At 32.0% G+C, this 22,196-nt stretch overlaps 1 protein-coding gene and 1 long non-coding RNA gene across 3 annotated transcripts; one reads left to right on the top strand and one right to left on the bottom strand.

The window, feature by feature from the left end:
• Positions 1 to 1,686: 1,686 nt before the first annotated feature.
• On the bottom strand, positions 1,687 to 16,521 carry LOC100863742 (prostaglandin E2 receptor EP3 subtype). Of its 2 annotated transcripts, none has more exons than XM_012492706.3 (6): positions 15,196 to 16,521; positions 14,521 to 14,760; positions 7,608 to 7,782; positions 7,069 to 7,307; positions 4,379 to 4,607; positions 1,687 to 3,340 (listed from the first exon to the last, which is right to left on the bottom strand). In XM_012492706.3, the coding sequence occupies exons 1-6, from the start codon at positions 15,397 to 15,399 to the stop codon at positions 3,228 to 3,230; spliced, it is 1,200 nt and encodes a 399-aa protein (XP_012348160.1). In that variant the 5' UTR covers positions 15,400 to 16,521; the 3' UTR covers positions 1,687 to 3,227. The 2 variants fall into 2 exon arrangements, with proteins under 2 accessions (XP_012348160.1, XP_003698007.1); XM_003697959.4 differs by having other exon boundaries at positions 7,608 to 7,785; positions 15,196 to 16,501.
• A 1,082-nt stretch (positions 16,522 to 17,603) lies between these two features.
• On the top strand, positions 17,604 to 20,003 carry LOC147656400 (uncharacterized). Its single transcript, XR_015294505.1, has 3 exons — positions 17,604 to 17,804; positions 19,525 to 19,719; positions 19,827 to 20,003. It is a non-coding gene; the product is annotated as an uncharacterized LOC147656400 (long non-coding RNA).
• Positions 20,004 to 22,196: the final 2,193 nt, after the last annotated feature.

Here is a 22,196-nt window from a genome sequence, read left to right as displayed (position 1 = left end):
CTTTGGAGGATTATTACGAAGCCGTTTGATGATTGTAAAAGATATTGTAAATTATAAATTACGAATTTGTCATCCTTCGATCATGAAAATTGAAAGAGAATCGTATGGATGTGTTGTTTAAATATATATGCAAAAAGAAAAAAAAAGCATAAAAAAAATATGTAAAAGTTTGTTGAAATGTCTCCAAGGTCTGTTGTCGTTTTTAATGGAAGAGCCGAGCGAACGATTCAAATGCTTCAAGACTGATTCTGAATTACTTTAATGAATTTCGAGGCTTGAAGATTGGAAATGAAAAAGGCTTTGAATACCATAATAAAAATTCCTTTCTCCATTAATTAACAATACTATATTACACTTAAGACAAAAATTTTGAAATCTTTTCGATAAATCTTTAATTTCCAGTGCATATAGCCTTTTTTATATCCACTCTTCAATTCTAATCGTACAAAAATCCATCATCCATCATCCTGATCAAACATCGATATTCCGCCGAAAAAGATTCAATCAGGAATTCGATTTCTCTCTCGACGGCTCGAAAAAAAAAGTAAAACGATCACAAGATTCGCTCTACGATCATCACAGAGACAGAGACACCTTTTCGATGTGTATATAATTAATGTCGACATACCTGTACGTGTGATAAATCATCATTGTTCGCAAGCCTATTCGAAACAAGGTAAAATCTGTTGCTAGTGGAAAAATCATTGACCGCGTACGGGGGCTTATATTTTGTTTATCAGTGTGATTTCTATTATCGTAGAGAGGCGTATATACGTGTTTTCGCGCGTGTGAACTCGTGAATGAACGAATGGAATAGAAAAGAGAGATATTTGCCTTCGACCTTGCGACGAGAATCAGTTTTCTCGTTGAGCCAATGTTTGGTATCATATCGTTTCTTAAGTATCAGTGACACGTGTGTGTGGGTGGGATGATGAATCGTATGGAATGAGATGGTGGTCGTTACATTAGAAAAAAAAAGAGTGCATCGAAGGAATGGACGATTTTTTGGTGATATATTTTGCCTGTATCGAGAGGAAAGGACAATTGTTTTCATCGTTAAAATAGTCGAGGAATGATATAAATGGTGAAATTTCGTTACGATTTGTGTATTTTGTGAGTGTGGAATTGAACAAAGATATTATAGATCATTGAGTAAAATGGGATACGAGTGGAATGGAGAGAGAGAGAGAAAAAAAAAGTCGAATTATTATTTATTGTATAGATACTTAAGGTATACGTGAAAGTACGCCAGACGTATCACCGATTGATACCGTGTACGAATGCATCTGTGGTATATTTCTAGTGTGCAATACAACTAAACATAAAAGGTGTCATGTATTCAGCAACGATCGCGTCCCGTAAGTTATTGATTAATTGTTGTTAAGTGTCTAGAAGCAAGAGAATACGTAATTACGTATGAAATATATTTGTATTATATGTACTCCTTCCTTTCCATTCTTATTTCGTTCTCTTTTGCACCCTTCTTCACGTTTTTCACGTTTTAACACACTCACTTTAATTTGTTCCTTTCTCTCTGCGAACATTAGAATCGAATAAAATCTTGTTTGTTGCTAATGTACTTTAGAAATCATTTTAGATCGATTATTTATAAGAGTTGAATATTGACAGAAAAAATAAAAGCGGAATTCAAACGTTACGTTATTCAAAAATTTGAATTTGAATATGTATTTAAAAAAAAAATGATTAAAATTTATTAATAATATTACATCGATACAATAGAAGATGGTAAGATATTTGATGAGTTATACTGACTGCAGTGATAAAGTCAGTAACAATTTATGGTAACGTCATGTTAATCACAAGATTGTTGATTAATCTATTTGTATATATAAGTACTTTTATCAGTATATATCTTTAGAAAAGGAAAAGATATATATATATATATATATAATGCTCTTCTTTCTTAAATTCTATTTACGGAAGTACATTATACGGTAAAAATATGCCTTTAATATTTAATACTTTGGTAAATGTCCATTCTTTGCTCTTTTATCGTAAATTACTGCACGCTTGCATTACTTTATTGACTAGACATTATTTATTCAACTGTGATAGAAATGTGTGTCGATACTTGCATTATTGATGGTTTTTCGTTTGATTTCGTTAAGTTTGCTTAAAATATACTTCTTAATAAACTTATTTTAATATTATTTTTAATTATGAATATACTCTTATATATATAAGAAGAAAATTTTAAGTCGATTTTTACAATTTCTTTTTTCAAAATACCCGGTTGAAAAAAAAACGACACTCACTCTCACTTGCAAGCTGCAAACGAGTAGAGTCTTCTGTATTTTACTAGAATCGGGTATTTTTATAGAATCTTGATGAATTTTTACAAAATTAACAAGTGGCAAACACGACACACGCATCACGCATTGCGATGATAATTTTTTGGAATGCTGTTTGCTCTTACTTTCTTGATACAATTCAGTAACAAAAAAACAAAATAAGAATCTCAATTTCGATACATGATAATTGATCTTTTACAAATTTTGTGCAATTTTAATCTATTTTCGATATAAAGTATGATACGTGATATTTTTTTCTTTTTCTTTTTTCAATTAATAAAAAGAATATAAAGATACATGAAATTACAACGAATAAAATGATCTGTACAATGGATCATATACAGTGACATGGAAACTGAAGAAAAGAAACAAGAACATTCGAACACGTGAACATTGTACACGAAAAATCAGCGAGGTATCAATCTCAACGCACCTGATTTGTTCCTCAAGGATTCACTGCGTAATCTTGAAAATTCCTCGGAGGAGGAAACCATTCCACTGAGATACTTGAACAATAATTAGTATCCTTGGATTCATTCGACGTAAGAAATTTCACATTTGAATGTATCTTTTTTAAAAAAAAAACAATTTTAAATTTTTCCAGATGAATAAAATGGATCCAAGGATACGAAAGAGTATTAATAATAATAATAATAATAATAATAAAAAAGAAGAAGAATAAAGTGAAGGATCAAATACTCTTCTGATCATTAGCCAAAACAAGAATTCTTAAAATTTCGCGATAATTTCGATATTTTGCTGCCTTCAGTATATAATTTTCGGCTCGATCGAATTTCGTTCAATTGCGTATACCGAGCGAAGATCTTCCAACGTTCTCGAAGAGTGTGCAGCTCAAACCTGGCTACCATCGTGACTCTTGAGCCGTTTCAGGAAGATCATTCGCTGAAGCCTGTCTCAGACCGACACCGCCACTAAAGGAGGATCGTGTTCCTCGCTGACGGGTGTTGAGGGTGCCTCGGTGATCGGGGTCGACGGATCACCACTGCTGCCCTGGTGGTCTGTGGTACCTGTCAGGTGTTAGAGAGTCCATTTCAATCGGTGATGGAATCATGAACATCGAATCTAAAAATCTGATAAGAGGAATACCACTCCACGCCAAAAGTTGTTAATCTATCGAGAAACTGATCGGTATGATAATTGCGTTTACGAGTTTGAGTAAGTTGAGTAACATCACTCGTTAGACGAAAACTTTTAAAAGATTAAAATTATTCTTTCAATTTTCCTTTTGGCAAAGGAGAGTACGATGAATTATAACGAATCAAGGATGATAAGATGGATTAGATTAGAAAGTAGATTATGGTAGATCACATTGTTTAGAAGATGGATATTGAGTGCAATATTGATTACAATAACGAGGATTTATTATAAGTTACGATAGAATACAAAATGATTAGGGAAACGAGGGTGATGTGTTACGTGAAGATTCAAAGTCGAATTTTCAAAGTCTCAAAGTGTAAAACTTCCCTAATCGTAGCTAGACAACGAAGGAATCATCGAGAGATGAAATAATCCTTCCCTTTACGCATCTTTACTGTATAGATCTTTTCATTTCCTCGTTGCACGTGCCATTAGACAATCGTATAATACGTGATTCCTCGGATGAATATATTTAGAAGTTACGTTATATCTTGGAAACCAGAAATAAATGGAGCAAACATCACTTTTTTTTTTTTTTTAATTGTTCGATCTTTCGAAATTAAGACAATGGTTAATTGGAAAGGTTCTCGATTGTAGAATGCAGAATAAGTCACGCAATTGCGACGAGTGGTAATCTCCTGTTTATTTCAGTATGAAAATAATGTTAAGACAATAATTAGCTAATTAACATATTAACAAAATTAATGTATATTAAATATTATTGTTAACACAGTATTAAATACTATCGCTAATAATATATTGTTAATTATCACGGTATAATATCAAAAGGAAATAAATAAATCCGCACAATTAATCTCATATCTCTACGCGATCGGTCCCACTTGCGTGACTAATTGTTCCCATCTCCTCTAAATACGAAAGTTGGGTTTCGGATTGACCAGACTCACCATTGAACGAGCTCGACCGGCTTCTTGCTGGCCAACAGATCTTGCACAGGGGTTTCAGAAGGCGGAATCTCGGCCGTGGCATCCTTAGCAACACGTAAATGTACGGATCCAGGGTGAAGTGAATGCAAAGGAGCACGTCGGCGGCCAGGTGAAATATACGAATCAATTTTCGCACGAGTAACGCCTTCTCTGGCAACTGCATCGCGAATTGTGCCAATGGGATGGAAATCTGTCGAAACAAAGCAGCGATAATTTTTGTTAACCAATGCCTTTCTATTGTTGTCACTTGACTCTAACAGATTTGCAATTCTATTGGGTTTTTGCGGGGAATATAAATGCGCCATTAGTGATTTTATTTCGTGATAGCCAATTATCGTTGCAACATCGTTACAAAATATAATCTGATCTGGTTGCTGGTCAAAAGTTACAAATCTCGTGTTGGACAATGGAGATAATTTTATTAACATTCATTCGAAACCACACTTCATTTAAAATAATAATAATAATAATAATAATAATGAAATTATGAACTTATCAATTAATGATACAATCCCTTAGCAAGAAAACAATTTCGATGAAGTTTTCAATTGTAATTTTTCCAATTTAAAAAAAGAATTATTCTGCTTTAAATAGTTTTTGCCAAGAGTTGTGCTATTAAATCGACAAATTAGGACAATTATCTTATAACTTGTGACCCGTTTTAATTAAAATTAAAAATTCCACTGATCGCATATCGTTCGTGGAAATTCGGTTCGCTCGATCGATTATGAAATTGATTACGAAATTGAGAAACAATCTCCCGAAATCAAGCCTTACAATTAAGTAACATAGCTAAAAATGACGTAGAATGAAAAGTGGTCACGGTCACGGATAGTATCAGCTTCGAACCAACGCGATAAAGGTCAACGACAGAAATACACTGTCGCCGATGAAAAGACGCGGTGGAAAATTTTCATTCGACATTTCTCGAAATCTTTCCACATCCTGTTCCCTTCTGCAAAACCATTATCGATCGTACGTGACGATATTCCAAACTAAATCAATCGCGTTTAACCTTCGTCCTGGGCGCCGGAAGTGCGTCACGTTCGCAATTTTGCGCGAGCAAATCGTTATACATTATTTTCCGTCGTTCGTTCGCTTTCAAGGCGCTCACTCGAGGAACGGGAACGAATAACTCGACGCGAAAGTTCGGAGGAACGCAAACGTGAACCGCGCGCGACTCGAATCGACGCAGGAACGCAGGAATCGGGGGAAAATTTACACGTCGCGCGAGGAAAACGGTTTGGAATAAGATGCTGAGCGGATAAGGAGATGGAAATGGGGAATGCTCGTGAGTATGCAACCGCCGTACCACCGAGTGCATTGTTCGAGGCGATTGTATTCTTGCCGGCAGGATACATACATCGTGATTACATCGAATTAAAAATTCAGGAATGCGGGAGCTCGAAGCAATGATAATGATCCCTTTGGAATTATGCGAAATATCTTATAAGATTTGCGAATCTTACTGCTTCGATGTTTTATTAAATATTATTGAATACTGTAATTCAATTTTTATTCAATTTTCTTGTATATCCAGAATTTGAACTTGGAAACAACTTAGTCGAAGAGAACTTAAAATTTTTTAATTCTTTTTACAAATTTTCTATTTAAATTAATAGAAAGTATTTGTTGTGTTGTTGCTATTAACATTTATTACAATGTACAATTTTCTGTTGAGAGATCTTGAAGTTGTTTTATAACAAAAAAAAATATATATATAATATTTCTAGAAAATTTTAAAAAGAGAATAATACAAAAAAATAATTCTGTAAATATCCTAAAGATTATTTTTGTTTTTTAAAATGATATTAGAGAACGAGATACGTTCTAACGGTTGTCTCTTCTTCACTGTTAAAGTATTTAAATATATGCTTTCTTTAATCAAAGCTAAATAAAGATTCTATTCTGATCCATCGGTATATTTAACCACATTAGCATGACGGTTCCTTTTATTTCCTTCATCCAAGGAAGTAATTAACATCAATTAACGTTATACATATTAATTGCACTAGAAGGGTTGAAATTGAATTAAATATCGTCCGATCACGAATTATTAAATGGGCACTTTAAGGACATGGTGTGGAATAAAAAAATATTGATTCACTTTTAAAATCTCGTCACGGCGGGTATGATGGCAAATTTTATCGATGTTTCAACGACGTAGATATGACAAATGCTATCATCAAATGGATCTCTAGCAACCGCCTCACGTAAACGCTATTACTTCCATAAAAGAACCGGAAACTCCTCTCCCATAGACATTTCCTTCTCGAAATATCATTAATATTTCGTTAATTATGAAAATATAAAATCACTGCTTCTATTTCGATAATTAAACAACCTTATCAAAAGAATCTGCCACTCGTAACACTTAATTGAATTATTGAAAAAATTGAAATATAAAATTATAAAATATCAATCTTTCTTTCAAGCAAAATTTAACGTTCAAGAGTATAATAAACAATAAGATTTCTCTAACGGACGAACGTATTTATCGAAACTATTCGAAAGCGGATGGATTGGAAGTGGCGCATTTCACGAATTCTAATTAGCTTGGCCAAAAAGACGCGAGCGTCGTTTAATTGGCGAAGGTGTTCCGGCTGGGAGGAATTAATTCAATCAATTACTTCCATCGATCGATCGCTTACCATTTGCGGCATCCAGCATACGACGAACGATATCGATAGCACGGCCATCAATCTTGCGAATGCCCTTTCCTCAGCGGTGGTGACGATTTCCGGCGCTGGTCCCGTCATTGTCAAAAGCGGTTTCGCCCTCGAGGAGGATCTCGTTACACGTCTGAGGACGCCAGCTTTGCGACTTAGCCTGCTAAGCGCCCTGGAAACCGCCAGGTTGCACCAAACTATCGACAGGCAGAGACCCGTACCTAACATTTGAAAGAACCATTAATATTTTCAAAATAAATACAATACCTTTGTAAAAATTATTAAAAAAATCAATTGGATAACTAATAAAATAGCTTCGAAATTAATTTTTGTACACAATTATTGTGTACAAAATTATTATTACAAGGTATTAATCTTTTTTTTTTAATTTCCTTTTGTCGTTAATTGACGGTTCAAGGGAAAAAGGTTCCAATAATCAAGGTTTGGCCGCGTTTAAGTTGCGATACGGTAGTCGAGACACGTTCAAGGATTTATCGATCGCAATAATGTTCTATACTCACCGAAAACGAACCAAACATACGCGTAGGCGATGTCAGCTGGCTCGGTAGCTTCCCTGTACCGTACGCATCGTTCACCTTTGTAGTACACGCCAAAACCCATCATTGGCATACTTGTCAATGCCAGAGCGACCAACCAGAGCACCAGCATGCAACGTACAATCATTGGATACGTCACCTGCTGGAGAACACATGGGTGTCACAGATTGAGTAGCACGAGAATGATATTTTATGTGAGAAATAAATTAGGGAATCCTTCGTGCCAATTTGACATATTGAAATAAACAGAGTTAAAAGACTCTTCCGTTCTTCGGATTGATCTTTCATTTAGGAATTCATTAGGAATTTTTATTCCCGAATAGAGAGAAATTTAATATTTTTATTTATCAATGAAGAAGTTTGAATTTACTTATCTTTTCGTTCTATTGATTTTTTTTTTTTTTTCATCATTGTGTCAATTTCACGTCGAGGGACGAATTAAATTCGGGCTAAATGAGGGATGGAAGAGGACTAAGTTAATACATTTGCTTCTGCCATTTACTATTGATTGTATCCTTTAAGGTGAAGATGTTTCAAAATCTAATTCTTTTTTATTATATTTTTAATTTGCAAGCGAAAGAATTGGAAATAAGATAAAAAAACAACGTAACAAAGTTAGTCAAGTTATCAAATTAATAAATATACAAAATAAAAGGATTATAAATTTATCTCGTAACGATTCATACTTTCTATTTCTAATCGGCACACCATAATTTTTTGATTGAAAGAAACAACTGCATATTACACAAATAGAGATAAATAAAACTTTTGATCACACCGAGCCACATGTCTATTTTGGACACGAATCCCATCGATCATTGCTCAACGCAAAGTCAATGAACTTGGACGATGACGCGTGGCGAAAAACAGACGAAGAATATCGATTCGATTCTAATGGACCGCCAACGATTGTTAATAATTGAGCAATTGAATACAGAGAGCTATCCGGTGTTTCGGTAAACTTGGATCGAAGACCAGACAGAAACTTATGAATGGCGATCAAACTTTACACATATTTTTCTTTTTATCTCAGACTCGTGCATCTCAAAATAGATGAACTTCTAATTTGCGTCACTTTCAGGATCGTTGATCTGAAACGTTGTTGACTATCTTAAATCTTATTTTAGATACTTTGGGTGTAGGAAAAATGCGGAAAAAGAAATCGTTATATCTTTGTTTACGTGAAAAGGATGGATGATTTTCGAAGTCCAAACAAAGCAAGATTCGGTATTTGCAGAACGAAATTCTATATCGTTGAGTCAAACTTAAAAATTAGTGCAAATTATCACGTCATTTGTTATCTAATGAACATACTATTTTCGAGATTTATGTTTTGACGAAGAACATCTTTGGAAGAAGTTGTTTTGACGTAATAATATATTGATATAGGTATTTAGTTTGCAATAATAGAGTAGAACAAACAGAGAAAATCTTAAAAAGGTATAAAGATAATCTTTCGTTTGGGAAAATATAATTTTTTCTTTAAATAAATTTTAAACTTCATTTATAGTTTGTAGCCAGAATTTTTCTAATCCTCTGATTTTTTATTAACGCAAAGAATATATGAAATCCTCGATTTTTTTTTTAATCGATAAATTGATTTTCTCTGCTTCTTTGTATTTGTCAAACAATGTGATGTATAGTTATCTGAAAATTTTAGATAAATACATTACTAAGATATTTATATTGGAATTGATCCCAAAAATCTTTCATTAAGTAGGATCATTCTTGTATATCTAATTTTATTTGATTAATGTAAATTCTCTTTAGTAGTTTAGTCCTCTTTGATGCTTATTTCATGCTGTGATATAATTCTTCTCATTCATCTCAAACATGCGAAGTAGCGAAATCCAATTAAAAAGAGGAAGAAAATAAATAAGCTACTATAAATAAAACTATAGTAGAATCAAACTCATAGAAATGATACATTTTTTTACACTCTCTGCTATTTTTCATACAAAAGATTATTAACAGGTTGATTTATTTATAGTATAATATACCTTCATATTCACGCATGAAGCAAACGTAACAATATCATCTCTCACAAACCTGATAAATGTGTTTCTCGAAAAATGAAGGGATGAAACCTTCCACTCAGGATTTTTCGTTATTCTTTTGCGGAGGTGGTTAAGTGCTTTCAGGGGAGGAAAAGGTCTATTCACAGGAGAAGCTGGACGTGTTTGATACGTAGACAAAGCAAAAAAGAAAAAAAACTGTAATTGTACAGGCCTCTTTATTATACTGTTGCTTCTGTCACTTTTATCTTTCGAGAAAAAAATTTCAATTTCAAGACTATACGGTAAATTGTTTGTTTAGCTAATATTATTTCAATATTTACAGAATTTTATGGAAACATCTCAGACATTTTAGGATTAATAACACGAGGTTTATTTTTTAACACGAAGAAATTTAAAAATTTTGAATTAGATAGATGGATCAACAAGTGTCTAACTTGGTTTCCATCAAAGAAAATATTGTTGAAGAGAAGCCAAAATCGGGAAGTTGGATAAGTATTACAAGTATTAAGTTTGAAATATATGACGATGAGGATTGAATAATTTCTTTCTTCGATGATGCAACTTTGATGATAATGAAATGTTTGGAGATTTTTTTTCTTCTTCTATATATAAGATATGAATATTTATTACCACTATTTATCAATATTTTTTAAAAATAATAAATAAGAAATGGAGATTATAATTTAATATTGCGAATGATATAAATGAATCAAACTGAAAAGTTAGTAATTCTTTATATCTTCTTTCTTCTTCTTAATTAAAATCAAAGAACGTAAAATAATTTCTTTCTTTTTGATGAGGCTAACGGAGAGAAGACGAGCAAAAACATCGTCTATTTACCTAGTTAACAACAGGAAACGAATTTTCACAGCTGTGTTTCCCCTTTATACGAGAATGTCGACACTTGGCTACATACTTTATTTCAATACAAGCGAAAATCTTACGAACGATAATCATAAATTTTCTTCAGAAAGAAAAGATGTTATGCTAGATAAAGATAACCAGGATAAGCATGTTCAACGATAAATAACAAACGTGATGCGTAATATTTTATCGCTCGAACATTGCTATTCTATCACAAAATTAAAAAGAAATTATGATTGAATTTTTTTTTTAATTGATAACATATGATATATAAAAATGTATAAATTTTCCTACATAAAAGATATTAATATCAAATAATATCTATATTAATTGTTAACAATTAATTATGATTATCGAATGCAAGATAAATCTATGACGTTACACAACGCTATCAATTTAACAATATGATTAACTTTTAATTATTATGATATATATACTGTTGTTCATAAAATCATTCTAAAAAATCATTCAGGCATTTTTACACAACATTCTATAAGATTACATTAACCCCACAATTTTCTTCTCTCCCACGTATCAAGGATACGTCTTCTCATATTAATTGCCTGCTAAAAATAGTCTTAAAATAGTCCAAAAAAAATCTTAAGACGTCATAATCCTCAATTTTTAAATCTCATTCATTTCATTGGTTCGCAAGGAACGCAAAAATTTGTGGAGGAATTTCAAATCTCTTGTTTTACGTGATATATTTCATAGATTAGATGTGAATCAATCCTCTAACCTCTTTTCAAAATTAGAAATTAGGAGGAAGAAACGAAATATTAATTCCTCGCGAAAAACACTGTAAATTACTCATCGATTCTGTACATTCATTTTGAACATAATTTAACGAGCTCGCTAACACTTTCATTTCGAAGACAGAGATTCTTCGAATCACCGAAAGATAATTTTACGCATTGCTCGATCGTCGATCCAGTTTACTTTGGCTGGAAGCCTCGCCATTCTAACTCTTCTACATTTTTATCAAACTTAAAGTGGCCCAAGTGTCGTTAAAGTGTCGTCGAGATTTCCAAGCTATATTTGGTATAGAGAGGAGAGCCGATCTAGCCGCATTCGAACGTTACTAATCCTCGGTTCGTCGACTTTATAATCATCGTTTCGTATCTTTGTATCCTTGAAGTCGTTCCATCGGGTTTCGAAAGGTAAAAATCTATCGTGTTACAAATTTATAGCGGATTCGTGGTATTAGAAGTGTCCCCTTGGAGTGGATGCTAACAAGAGGAGTGGATTTCCTAGTTTCCCTTTCAATCTTGCTTTGAATCGAACGACTGATTGTGGTTTATTTTTACGATTGGAAAATAACAGTATGAGTGACCAAGTGGACGAAGTTTCGTTGTGAACATGTTCGTTCTTATGCTTCTTCTTCTTTTTTTTTTTTTTTAAATAATAACGAGAAATGAAGAATACGTATATAATTGGAAAAATATTGATTGGATGAAGGAAATCTATATTCATATTTATTTAAGTTAAGTAAGTTAATTGTGAGTTATAAGCGTGGAACTTTTACAAGTATGAATAAGTGATTGTAACTTATGAAGATTATTTCAATTGATAGCTACAATGTGACTATATATTTACAATGTGGTTTAATAAGGATAAGGGTAAGAGTGTGATATGATAATTTACGAAGCTACTTTCGGTTCTACTTATTTATTATTATTATTATTATTGAAGATGTTCTTTCAAATTTCGTTATGATTTTACGAAACACTACGTGTGTGGATACACGTATCGTAAGAAAAAGGCTCAGGATGAATGACCATTCAGTGCAGAAATACGGTTTACATTAATTTCACTGACCCTGAATCTTCTCCATCTGCCAAGAATTAAGATACGTGCTGAGCAATTCCAAAAGCTTGCTAAATCTAATTAAATACACGATCCTTTCTCTCGTATTACTTTCTGCAAGAATTGGATAAATGATAATTATGTATTATAGCGTTACATTCGAATTTTTAAGAAAATATATCGAAATAAAAATTGAACGTGTTAAAATATTGAAAAAAGATGTATTAACGCGGTATATTGTTCAAATAATCTAGAGAAATATTGAGTGAACAAAGTGTTGATGATCGATCGATCGAAAACGGTATAGGCACGACGCGTGTCCATATTTGGGTCATAATATGGGTCACGAATTTTTCACCTCGACGCAACCAGTACAATTGTATTCAGCGACGATAAAAACACACGTGTCTCCATTTCTAAGACAAGCTACAGTTACAGTATCAACAACATGGCACACAGTTTTTTCTAATCAACCGCGAAATAATTAGCTGATCACGCGCTTGTTTCTTCTTCTTCTTCTTGGAAATAATTTAAGGACTTTCGAAAGCCGTCACTGATTACCACTATCGTGGGAAATTTGACATTTGTTTCGCCTCTTATTACGACCTATGATCTCGTTTAATCAAACTTCTTATTCGCAATATTTAAATTCTCGAATGTACGAAAAGAGAAAATTGCAAAATTTAAAATAATCGTGATAAGAATAATTTAAATATTTTGAAAGATTCTCGATTGTTGTGTTGCAAGTATTAAATTTGCTCGAATCGTAAATAGACATACGGAACAACGATTAAAAGAACAAACAGGATATACATTTTGGTAGTCGAACTGCATTAGAGAAGCACTTGCTTCGCAGTCGGTTTAAATAATTGTTTCCGCTGCGTTTTAAATGGCGGTAGATTGACTCAAACGGATCATTGGCTACGTCGAAGTGACAGAGTTAATATTCGTATTCTGTTTATATCAATACCGCAGATATATCTCCAGATTCTCAAGAAGATTTAATACGAAAGATTATACTCTATGATTCCGTTAGCCAAGCACTGTTTTTGAGATAAAAAAAAGATTAATTCGATACAGTTGCTTCCAAGTAAGAAGAAGACACTTTGTATTATTTTTTTTTTTAATTATTTTCTAATAATATGCATGATTGTTTATATTCTATGAAAGAAGAGTGCTCAAGTGTTTCGTGATTCATATCCTCAATGAGGAACCTTTCAGTGTTAATGTTCAGAACCTTATGAATGAATTTTTTAATCATAGTGTGACGTATTAAATATACAAAGAAATAATTGTAGAAATAGTTAAATAATTAGAAATTCATTTCCAATTTATGATGCAAGATCGATGAATTATTTCTTCTGGAATATTGTTGCAACGGAGACAGGGCTTGACAAGTTTGACATTATGATTATTGTTAATAACTATGCGTATAATATAGCAATGTGAATAAAGAATTAATTCAATTTGTATTCGTACTAATTCCAATTAATATGGTTTATTGAAAGAATGGGTCAAGTCCATACCAAATAGATGTATACATCCATGTAACGTGACTCTTATCACGCATAGATAAAAACTATGATGCTAGTTCGGCTACGTTTCCATGACGTTTTTCTCCCTCTGTTTATCTCTGTCATGACGCGTAAAATTTCTTATTTAAATAAAATCTTATATATATATATATATCGAAATATCTAATTTGTATATGCTATTTCAATTCAAATCAAATTGTGCAAGGATTGATTCGTGAAACAACATACCCTCCAATTTTTAACAATTAAAACAGCGATTGTTCTTGTTTTATTTGCCCCTCGCTTGCAAAAAATATTTGCCGCCACATTCCCATTCAGGTTTGATGCGAGAATAAGCTATCATGAATATCAATGGCCAGTTGAGAAAAACAAAACCTTTTTCGGCATAAAAATTTAATTCAACACTTTCTGGTATGCATATATTATTTGCATATATTATTCTCAAATGATATTTTAACTATTCGGTCAAAACTCGTTACTCACAGGGATTTAGTTCGGGATAAAATGAGAACGTTAGATGAGATACGAGGACAGGAAGAGGAGAAAAAAAAAAAAAACATAAAATGAAAGAAAAATCTGGCGATAAGCCGTTGTAAATACCGAAGCTAATGTCGGTCCTTCGTTCATAAAGGTTTATCGAGGATCTTGACTTACCTTCTGATAAACGAAGGGCCTAGTCAAGGCTAGCCACCTTTCAGCTGCCATTACGATGGCGACACAACCACTGAATAAACCGAAAAGCCTCCACACCACGCGAAGAGAGCAGAATCCTCGAGTGGATATCACGCTGCCCACATAGATCGTGATATACATTTGTACCAGCATCCCTAACAATGCGACGAGATCGTTGATCGCCAGGCAACGCAACATCAACAAGTGTTTTCGATTTCTTCTCTGAAACAATTTATTTCAATTACGTAATGGCTATTTGTTACTCTTCGTTTCCAAGAATTGTCTTCATCTTTTTACTACTTTGACACATTGGACTTATTTTCTGTAAATAATTTATCACGCGTGTGTTAAATTTCTTTATTATGTCCGATTGATATATATATCTATTAGTCATCGACAATTAAAATCGCAGTTTTTACGAAGACAAATATTTATCCGAGTGTACAGATAATAGTATTTACTATGATTACTATCGATTATCAATTAAATTTTACGGAATCGCTTTGTATACTTTCCGATAATAGAAACATAAATAACTTTTCTCTTTTCTACTAATACATGAATCATTATCGATATATATATGATTAATCGATCGTTATTTCCGTTTATCTTTTAAAAAAGTAACACGATGCAACAGATTTTTTCTTTTATTATTACCTTATCACGATGAAAGAGAATGACTAGAGCAGATATGTTGCCAATCACACCGGTTATGTACACAAGTGTAAGCACCACCTGAGCGGCGAAAGTCACGTGCCTCTTTGACATCAGTACAGGGTGAGATATTAAAAGGGGAGCGATCCGCGTCGAATTAATCATCGGCAAGGTTTCGTTCCAAATCTCCGTCGAGGTGAGCGACATTTTCTACGACTCTCGTTTCTCCTTTACGCAATAATCGATATTTCAAGCGTGTGTATCTTATCCAATCTCCAATGAAGAATCTCCAAACAATGCCCAATATCTTCGAATTGTTTCGTTCTCAAGCGAAAATCTCTAAAGCACGATGTCGTGAAAAACGATTCTTCAGAGACTTCATTGTTCATATGAATCACTCTGGCCGACAGTCGTTGATTTTGTCGAGCAATCGTCGATTCTCCCCTATATCCTTTTCGTTTCCTCTTTGCAAAAGTAGGGAGTTCAAATAGAGGAAAGGACAGCTCGAAACTTTTCTGCTAAAACATCATTTCGCGGCGACAATTTTTTTCAGAGTGACTCGGTGTTGATCTTCGGTTCGTGTATCGTTACACGTTATCATGTATCTTTGGTACACTATTATCGCCCTCTTGCTTTTCAACAGGCGCTGTTGCTGTTATTCAGGCCACTGCCTCGAGTTTCTCGAGAAACGTGACAACGTTGTACTTGGACCCTTTTGTAAGACTACCTGCACTTAGTGGAGCCCTTATTCAAGCCAGAAAGCTGCATGTGCAGCAGGCCACAACCAGCGCAACGGTCCAACAGCTCGTATTCATCGAACGATCGAAATAAATCTCAGTGAAACCTGTTGCTACGCGTTGATCAGTTATATCTTGGTGAGCCCTTCAAGCCCTGAATTACGCCAAAGATCTTTCTCAGTGAAGAAAGCGAAAGAACAGAATCGAATCTCGAAGATGGTTTCCTCAAATCGCCTGTTGAACACACACTCTCTCTCTCTCTCACTCGTTTGGACGGTAAGAAAACAATCTTTGCGCATTCAATTTGTTTCTTGGTTAATTGGATATTGTAAGCAAACTAATTTGATCGACTGTCGATGAAATTGTGCTTTTCAATTCCTTTCCAAAACTTCGATCATCCCGAGTGAAATCGTCGACTTTATTTCTACAGCTCTACACGTTCTTCTCGTTCTTTCTCTTCTCTTCCTACGAGAAGATATCGATGGAGAATTAACGGTGCGAACTTGCGATTTCCTCCAATCGAATATATGGAAAAAGTGAAGAGAAAAACAGCTCCACTACTTCCGTCGATCGCGAGAGTCGTCGCCACACTGGTCAAACCACGCGGTTGCCTCCGGTTTTGTTTACAATCGATGTACTCTTGCCGGTACGCATGCGCCGTATTTTGAAGTCGGCGTCTGTTTGGCGCCATACCTTCGAGACACTGTTAACGATGAACTGCGCGACTTCCTTCATCGCAAGACATTCAACTTCGTTCGATATCTTTGGAATAAATGAATGCTTCGATTTAAGGTAAGAAACAATAGTAATGATAAAAGTATGCATAGAAATACAATAATGATAATAGATATGATAGAGAGTTATATACTGATTTAAAGTGTGAAATAATAAAACTATTGTATGAAAAATGAATATTATTGTACGATGAAAATGAGTTGAATTTTCGCCTGAATATTTATAAAATGTTATATAACAATGAAGAAATTTTTAAATATAAAATCGAACATTCAAGAATAATAATATTAAAAAGGATCATTTATCGATGATGATTTAATCCATTACATTAAGATAAAGTTATATAATTAAGTTTAGATCGTATTAAAGTCTTATTAAATATATAAAGTCTTTTATTCCACAGATAATTCTCCCGTGTGATACAGAAATAGTTACAGAATCTGGAACAATCCTCGAACGCATAGACACGGTTTGGTAAGAATTTTGTTGATATGCAGGTATTCGATAAATAATGCATCGTACATATATTTTTCGTATACAACGCGGCACATTCGTGTTGATAAATAATTTCAAGCACGACAACGATAAACGTTCGATACGTGTGCTAAGCGTGTGCACACTTCTCTCAAGGATGCAGGGCACAAAGGACATGGGTTCAATAAGAGAATAACAATGTACTTATTAGGATTAGTCAGGACTTGTAATTCAATTCAACAGAAACGACGAACAATTTATTTTATTTTCAATTGTCTTGATTTTTTTGGCCCGATTTCCAGGTATTTAATAATTTTAATTAGTAACTTAAGTGATGATTACTCTCTTTGTATGAGTATTTATTCTTTAATTTCTTTGATATTGTGATTTATAGGTATATCAAATTTTGCAGAAATGATATTTTTTTATTGCGGTTCGTTATATCTTTAATGAAATGTAGAAAAATTCAAGAGAAAAAGAAAATATCAATGGAAAGCAGGTTCGTGTGCATTTGTGTCGTTGCATAGAGGTCGCCACAAGTTCATCGAATTATCTCGAGGTGAATGAACTATTACGTTCCCCGAGATGGACCAATAATTGATGTCTTTTTTATCCAATCAACTAGACTTAACTGGACACAAACTTTATACTAGGTTAAATATTAAGGTAGGTATTTATATACACAATTTTTAAATTTTGTTAATAATTAACGTTTCAAAATATTTTATAAATTTATTTTTTAAAATGGTTAATAGTTAACTTTTACTTATCATTAATATGGTTTTTGTCTTTACTTCATTAAATCTTTTATAAGGTTTCATTCATTTCCGAGGAAAGCAGATATTCTTTAAAGAATTTTTTAATACTAAATATAATATAGATGGTCATACAGTTTCGTTTCTGGGTACGGCAAAACGGAGTTAATTAAATGTCGGACAGAGGAGTTAGTGTTATGATCATTCGCAAGAAGGTTTTTCTTTCTTGCGTTATCAAAGAAGACCGTCAACGAATTGCAGCCGTGTGCTCTTAGAAATCAGTTTGAATGTTAAACAGAGTAATTATACCGATTAAATTGTGCATATAAAAATCATTAAGCCATCGAGAGTACTATGAACCCCTTTTTGATCGACATTGATTCAGATTAAAAAATTGTAATTATTCATCTTATTGATCGAATTGAAATTTCAATGTATAACATCTGTAAGACATTTCACGTAACAACGATACTTAATGTATATCATAAATAAGAAATTTTGAAATATGGAAATTATTATTTGATGAAAAATCCACAATATTAATACACAAGACAAATTACATTGTAATTCGTTCATATGAAATACAATTTAATATTCAGGACATAAATTAACACAGATAATTAACCGGTCAGAGAACCAGATGTCCTTGAAAGAAGGGACGAAAACGAACTTTCTACGTATTAAATCAAAATTGTATATACATCTCGAACAATATTACTTATTATTGTGTACGATGTATATCAAAGAGAGCACGAAATCGAACAATTGGAGTAACTATAATTTACCATCGAGCGCTTGTCTTTTTCTGTTCACAGCCGGATCATAAAATCAATAGATAGAATAATTGCGGGGGTATGGAACCCCTCTGTGACACGATCACCATTCGCGTCCATCCACGATTCTCTGAAAAGACGATTATAATTATCGATGAAAAGACCAAATTGAAATGTTTTGAATCGTCACAGGCTATTTTTAATGCCCGCCGATAACGTGAGAGATCATCTTTGCGAATGCAAAGCGTACATCATCCGTATTCGTACGATGATAAGAGAATGCAACGCTTATAACGAAGGTTTATCTTTAGATGGCGAAAGGCATAAACATACAATGGGTGATACCGAAACAAACGAGGAAATTAATTTAAATAAAGAGAGTCAAATCGGCGCCATTCTTGCATAACGATCGATGCTGCTTCTCTGATACATACGTGCCGCGAATGCATTGCATCCACCGCGAAAATTCTTGTTAGAGGCATGCTCAATTTTAAAATAGCCCTCTGAAGTATTTATAGGAAACATTGTAAGACACAAATATATATGGAAAATCCAAAACCAGAGCTAGTGGTTACAATTTGAACTGCTTTGTGAATGAAATCACACATTGTTTTAGATTCGATATTTTTAATCGTATTTATAAAAATGTCAACTTTCTTTTTGTACAAATATTCTCGGTTTATTAATAATTTTAAAAGAATTGTGGTGTAGTTTTGATAAACGTACAAAAATTGGTACGAATATTATTTTACACAACATTTCAAATGTGTAAAAAGAAAGAAATAATTAAATGTAAAAATGATGCTTATCAAGAGCTAGAAATGAATTAAAGTCTAACAGTTATGTTTTAATTTTCAGCTATAGATGGCAGATACTGTACTTCTTTGGACAAAAATAAAATTCTAACGATTATGGGAGGATAAACGAAGATAAATGTAGTTTATGATTTCACATTGTGATAATTATCATTATTGTTAAAAAAGAATGATCAATCTAAATATAATTAGTACAACAAATGTTTATTTCCATCTTAATTTTTAAGATAAGAATCAGGTATAAGAATATTAAATTAATTATTTCTCCAGAATGTCATAAAATATTTTTATTTGCAAGATCTCTTTCATTATCTGATATAATTAATTCGAATTATCAATTTTTAGATGAAGCACATGCTTGCTATTTTTATCAGAGATATTCATATCACGACGTCACGATATTTTCACGAATCTGATTAGAATGAGTGATGAGATACTAACAATAAGAGCTCCTGACATTGGGAAAGAGTCAGCAGAAGTATGATTAGTAGATCATTCTGTTTGATAAACATTAAAACTATAATTAACTCTTTTTTTAAGATAAGTTTTTATTATTATCTTTTATATTTTATTTTTTGTTGCTTTTTTATTTTCTAAAAACCAGTATTATAAAAAATAAATATTCATTTTAAAAGGATTATATAATGATGTAATTAAATCAAAATTAAAATTGTTTTGTGTTAAAAATAATAAAATTAATTGATAGTATTTATTATTAAAATTATTATTTATATAATACACAAAGATTATAGATAAAGTAATCCTTATAAATTACTTGTTTAAGTTCCAATAATTCTAAACTATTTTTAGTAAAAACTATCTAATTTTTCAAATAACTTACTTCAAAATATCTTTATTTCTTTGATATTATTTAAAAATACATAATTAAGATAATTATGATATTTATTAATTTTTAAATATTAATCAATTCTATATTTTTCTGTTTATTCAAGATTAAAGCAGATAATGATAATAAAAAATGGAAGAATATAAACATCATTTATGATGGAAGAAAAAGAAATGCGGAAGATTAGATATTAAAATATACATGATATTGAAGAAATGTAATGAAAGAAAGTGCATTTCATTATGCTTAACAAAGCATTAAAGATAAACATAACAAGATTTCATTTACTAAAAGAAAATTGAGTTTATATCTAAAATTGTATTATTCATTTTCAAGTAAAAATATCAATGAGAGAAGATTATAGAAATAGCGATATAAAAATAATTATACAGTTTTAAAAGAAGTAACAATATATGAAAATATATTTTATTATAAAATTTCAAAAGACTAATTATATATGATTACATGAATTTTTTGAATCAAACTTACCATAAAATTTAAAAAAAGCAGATAGGATAGGAATATTTTCGTTATAAAATTTCAAAAGATTAATCATATATCATTACACGAGTTTCTTGAATGAAACTTTCAACTTTTCTTTCGTATTTTACTATTTTTTAATTTTCTTACCAATAAAAATTTATATCTAAAATATATCTATAAAAAAATATATATATATTTCAATCGGATATACAGAACTTGAATTAACAGAACTAAACAAAATTAAAGGAAAAGATTTCTCACTATTAATTTTTTTCTTAATATTTATTATCATTATATTTCAATTGAATATTTCTATTATAAGAAGTGTAAATTATTATTGTGAAAGCATACAACATAAAAATTATTTAAATTAATGAATTATCAATATTTTATTAAATAAAGAAGAATTAAGAATAAAAGATGGACAAAAGCAACCATTAAACCTTGATCTACACTTGACATTCACACGGCCAAGTGCATAATAATATCTCTGGCGTTAAACTTTAAGCATCAAGTAAACGTGTTTGGATTTAACTACATAGTTTTCTTCCATAATATATTGATGTATTTCTATTAATTTATAAGTAATGTCGAAACAACAATCTGTTTAATTTAAAAATGATCAAGAACTGCATGACCATGTTTCTTAACACACCTATACAAAATAAGAGGCACGATTTCACTGTAAAATCGGTGTAACGGAATGTTTTACTATTACATCACTCGTATTTAAAACTTGATCCATAGCAAACTTGATCCAATCATAGATATCTGAAAACAGTTAAAACAATTTTACGATAATTAAAATAAATATAATCAAATTGGAATTTATTATCCCTATTCAATTTCATAAAACTCTAGAATATAAAAAAATTTCTAATTTCAATTATCAATTATCATTTAAAGACCAAGTAAAATAATTTTTTTAATTAATATATCAATGATTAAACAAGTTTCTTGATTTAAACTTTTAATTCTTCTATTTCATATTCCATTTTACTCTTTAATCTTTTTTAAAACTACTTAAAAAAATATTTATTTATACACACATAAAGGCAATATTTCAATCAAACATACGCACAACTAGAATCGAATCGTTATGTTAATTTTTTCGTTATGTTACTAATTATTACTAAAATTATTTGATGCAGCGTAACGTTGATAGAACGAGGATACAATCAATTTCGAAGAAACCAGAGAGAGGAGATAAAAATCTGTAGATAGAGTTGTTTTGTCAAATCTTTCGAAGACCTAAAAACCAGTCGATCCTCCCAACCTGTCGATCAATTCGCTCGTGAATGAACGCACGACGATCCCGTTATCGTTTCATCCGAGTGGGTCACCGACACTTCGACAGGATTTTACTCATAGCCGCTTCGAACGTG

The sequence above is a fragment of the Apis florea genome, unplaced genomic scaffold (genome assembly GCF_048593485.1).
Source record: "Apis florea isolate Af1SG1 unplaced genomic scaffold, ASM4859348v1 contig_3775_pilon, whole genome shotgun sequence".
NCBI classification, from domain to species: Eukaryota; Metazoa; Arthropoda; class Insecta; order Hymenoptera; family Apidae; genus Apis; species Apis florea.
The sequence above is the reverse complement of the archived record's forward strand: the minus strand, read 5'-3'. Positions and strand labels throughout refer to the sequence as shown.

Bases quoted from the DNA above. Each gene is read 5' to 3' on its own strand.
- LOC100863742 (XM_003697959.4), bottom strand. From the start codon at position 15,399: ATGTCGCTCACCTCGACGGAGATTTGGAACGAAACCTTGCCGATGATT. The intron at 7,308-7,607 runs GTGAGTATAGAA...TTCAAATGTTAG, and splicing joins GTATGTTTGGTTCGTTTTCG to GTACGGGTCTCTGCCTGTCG. The intron at 4,608-7,068 runs GTAAGCGATCGA...TTGTTTCGACAG, and splicing joins TATGCTGGATGCCGCAAATG to ATTTCCATCCCATTGGCACA.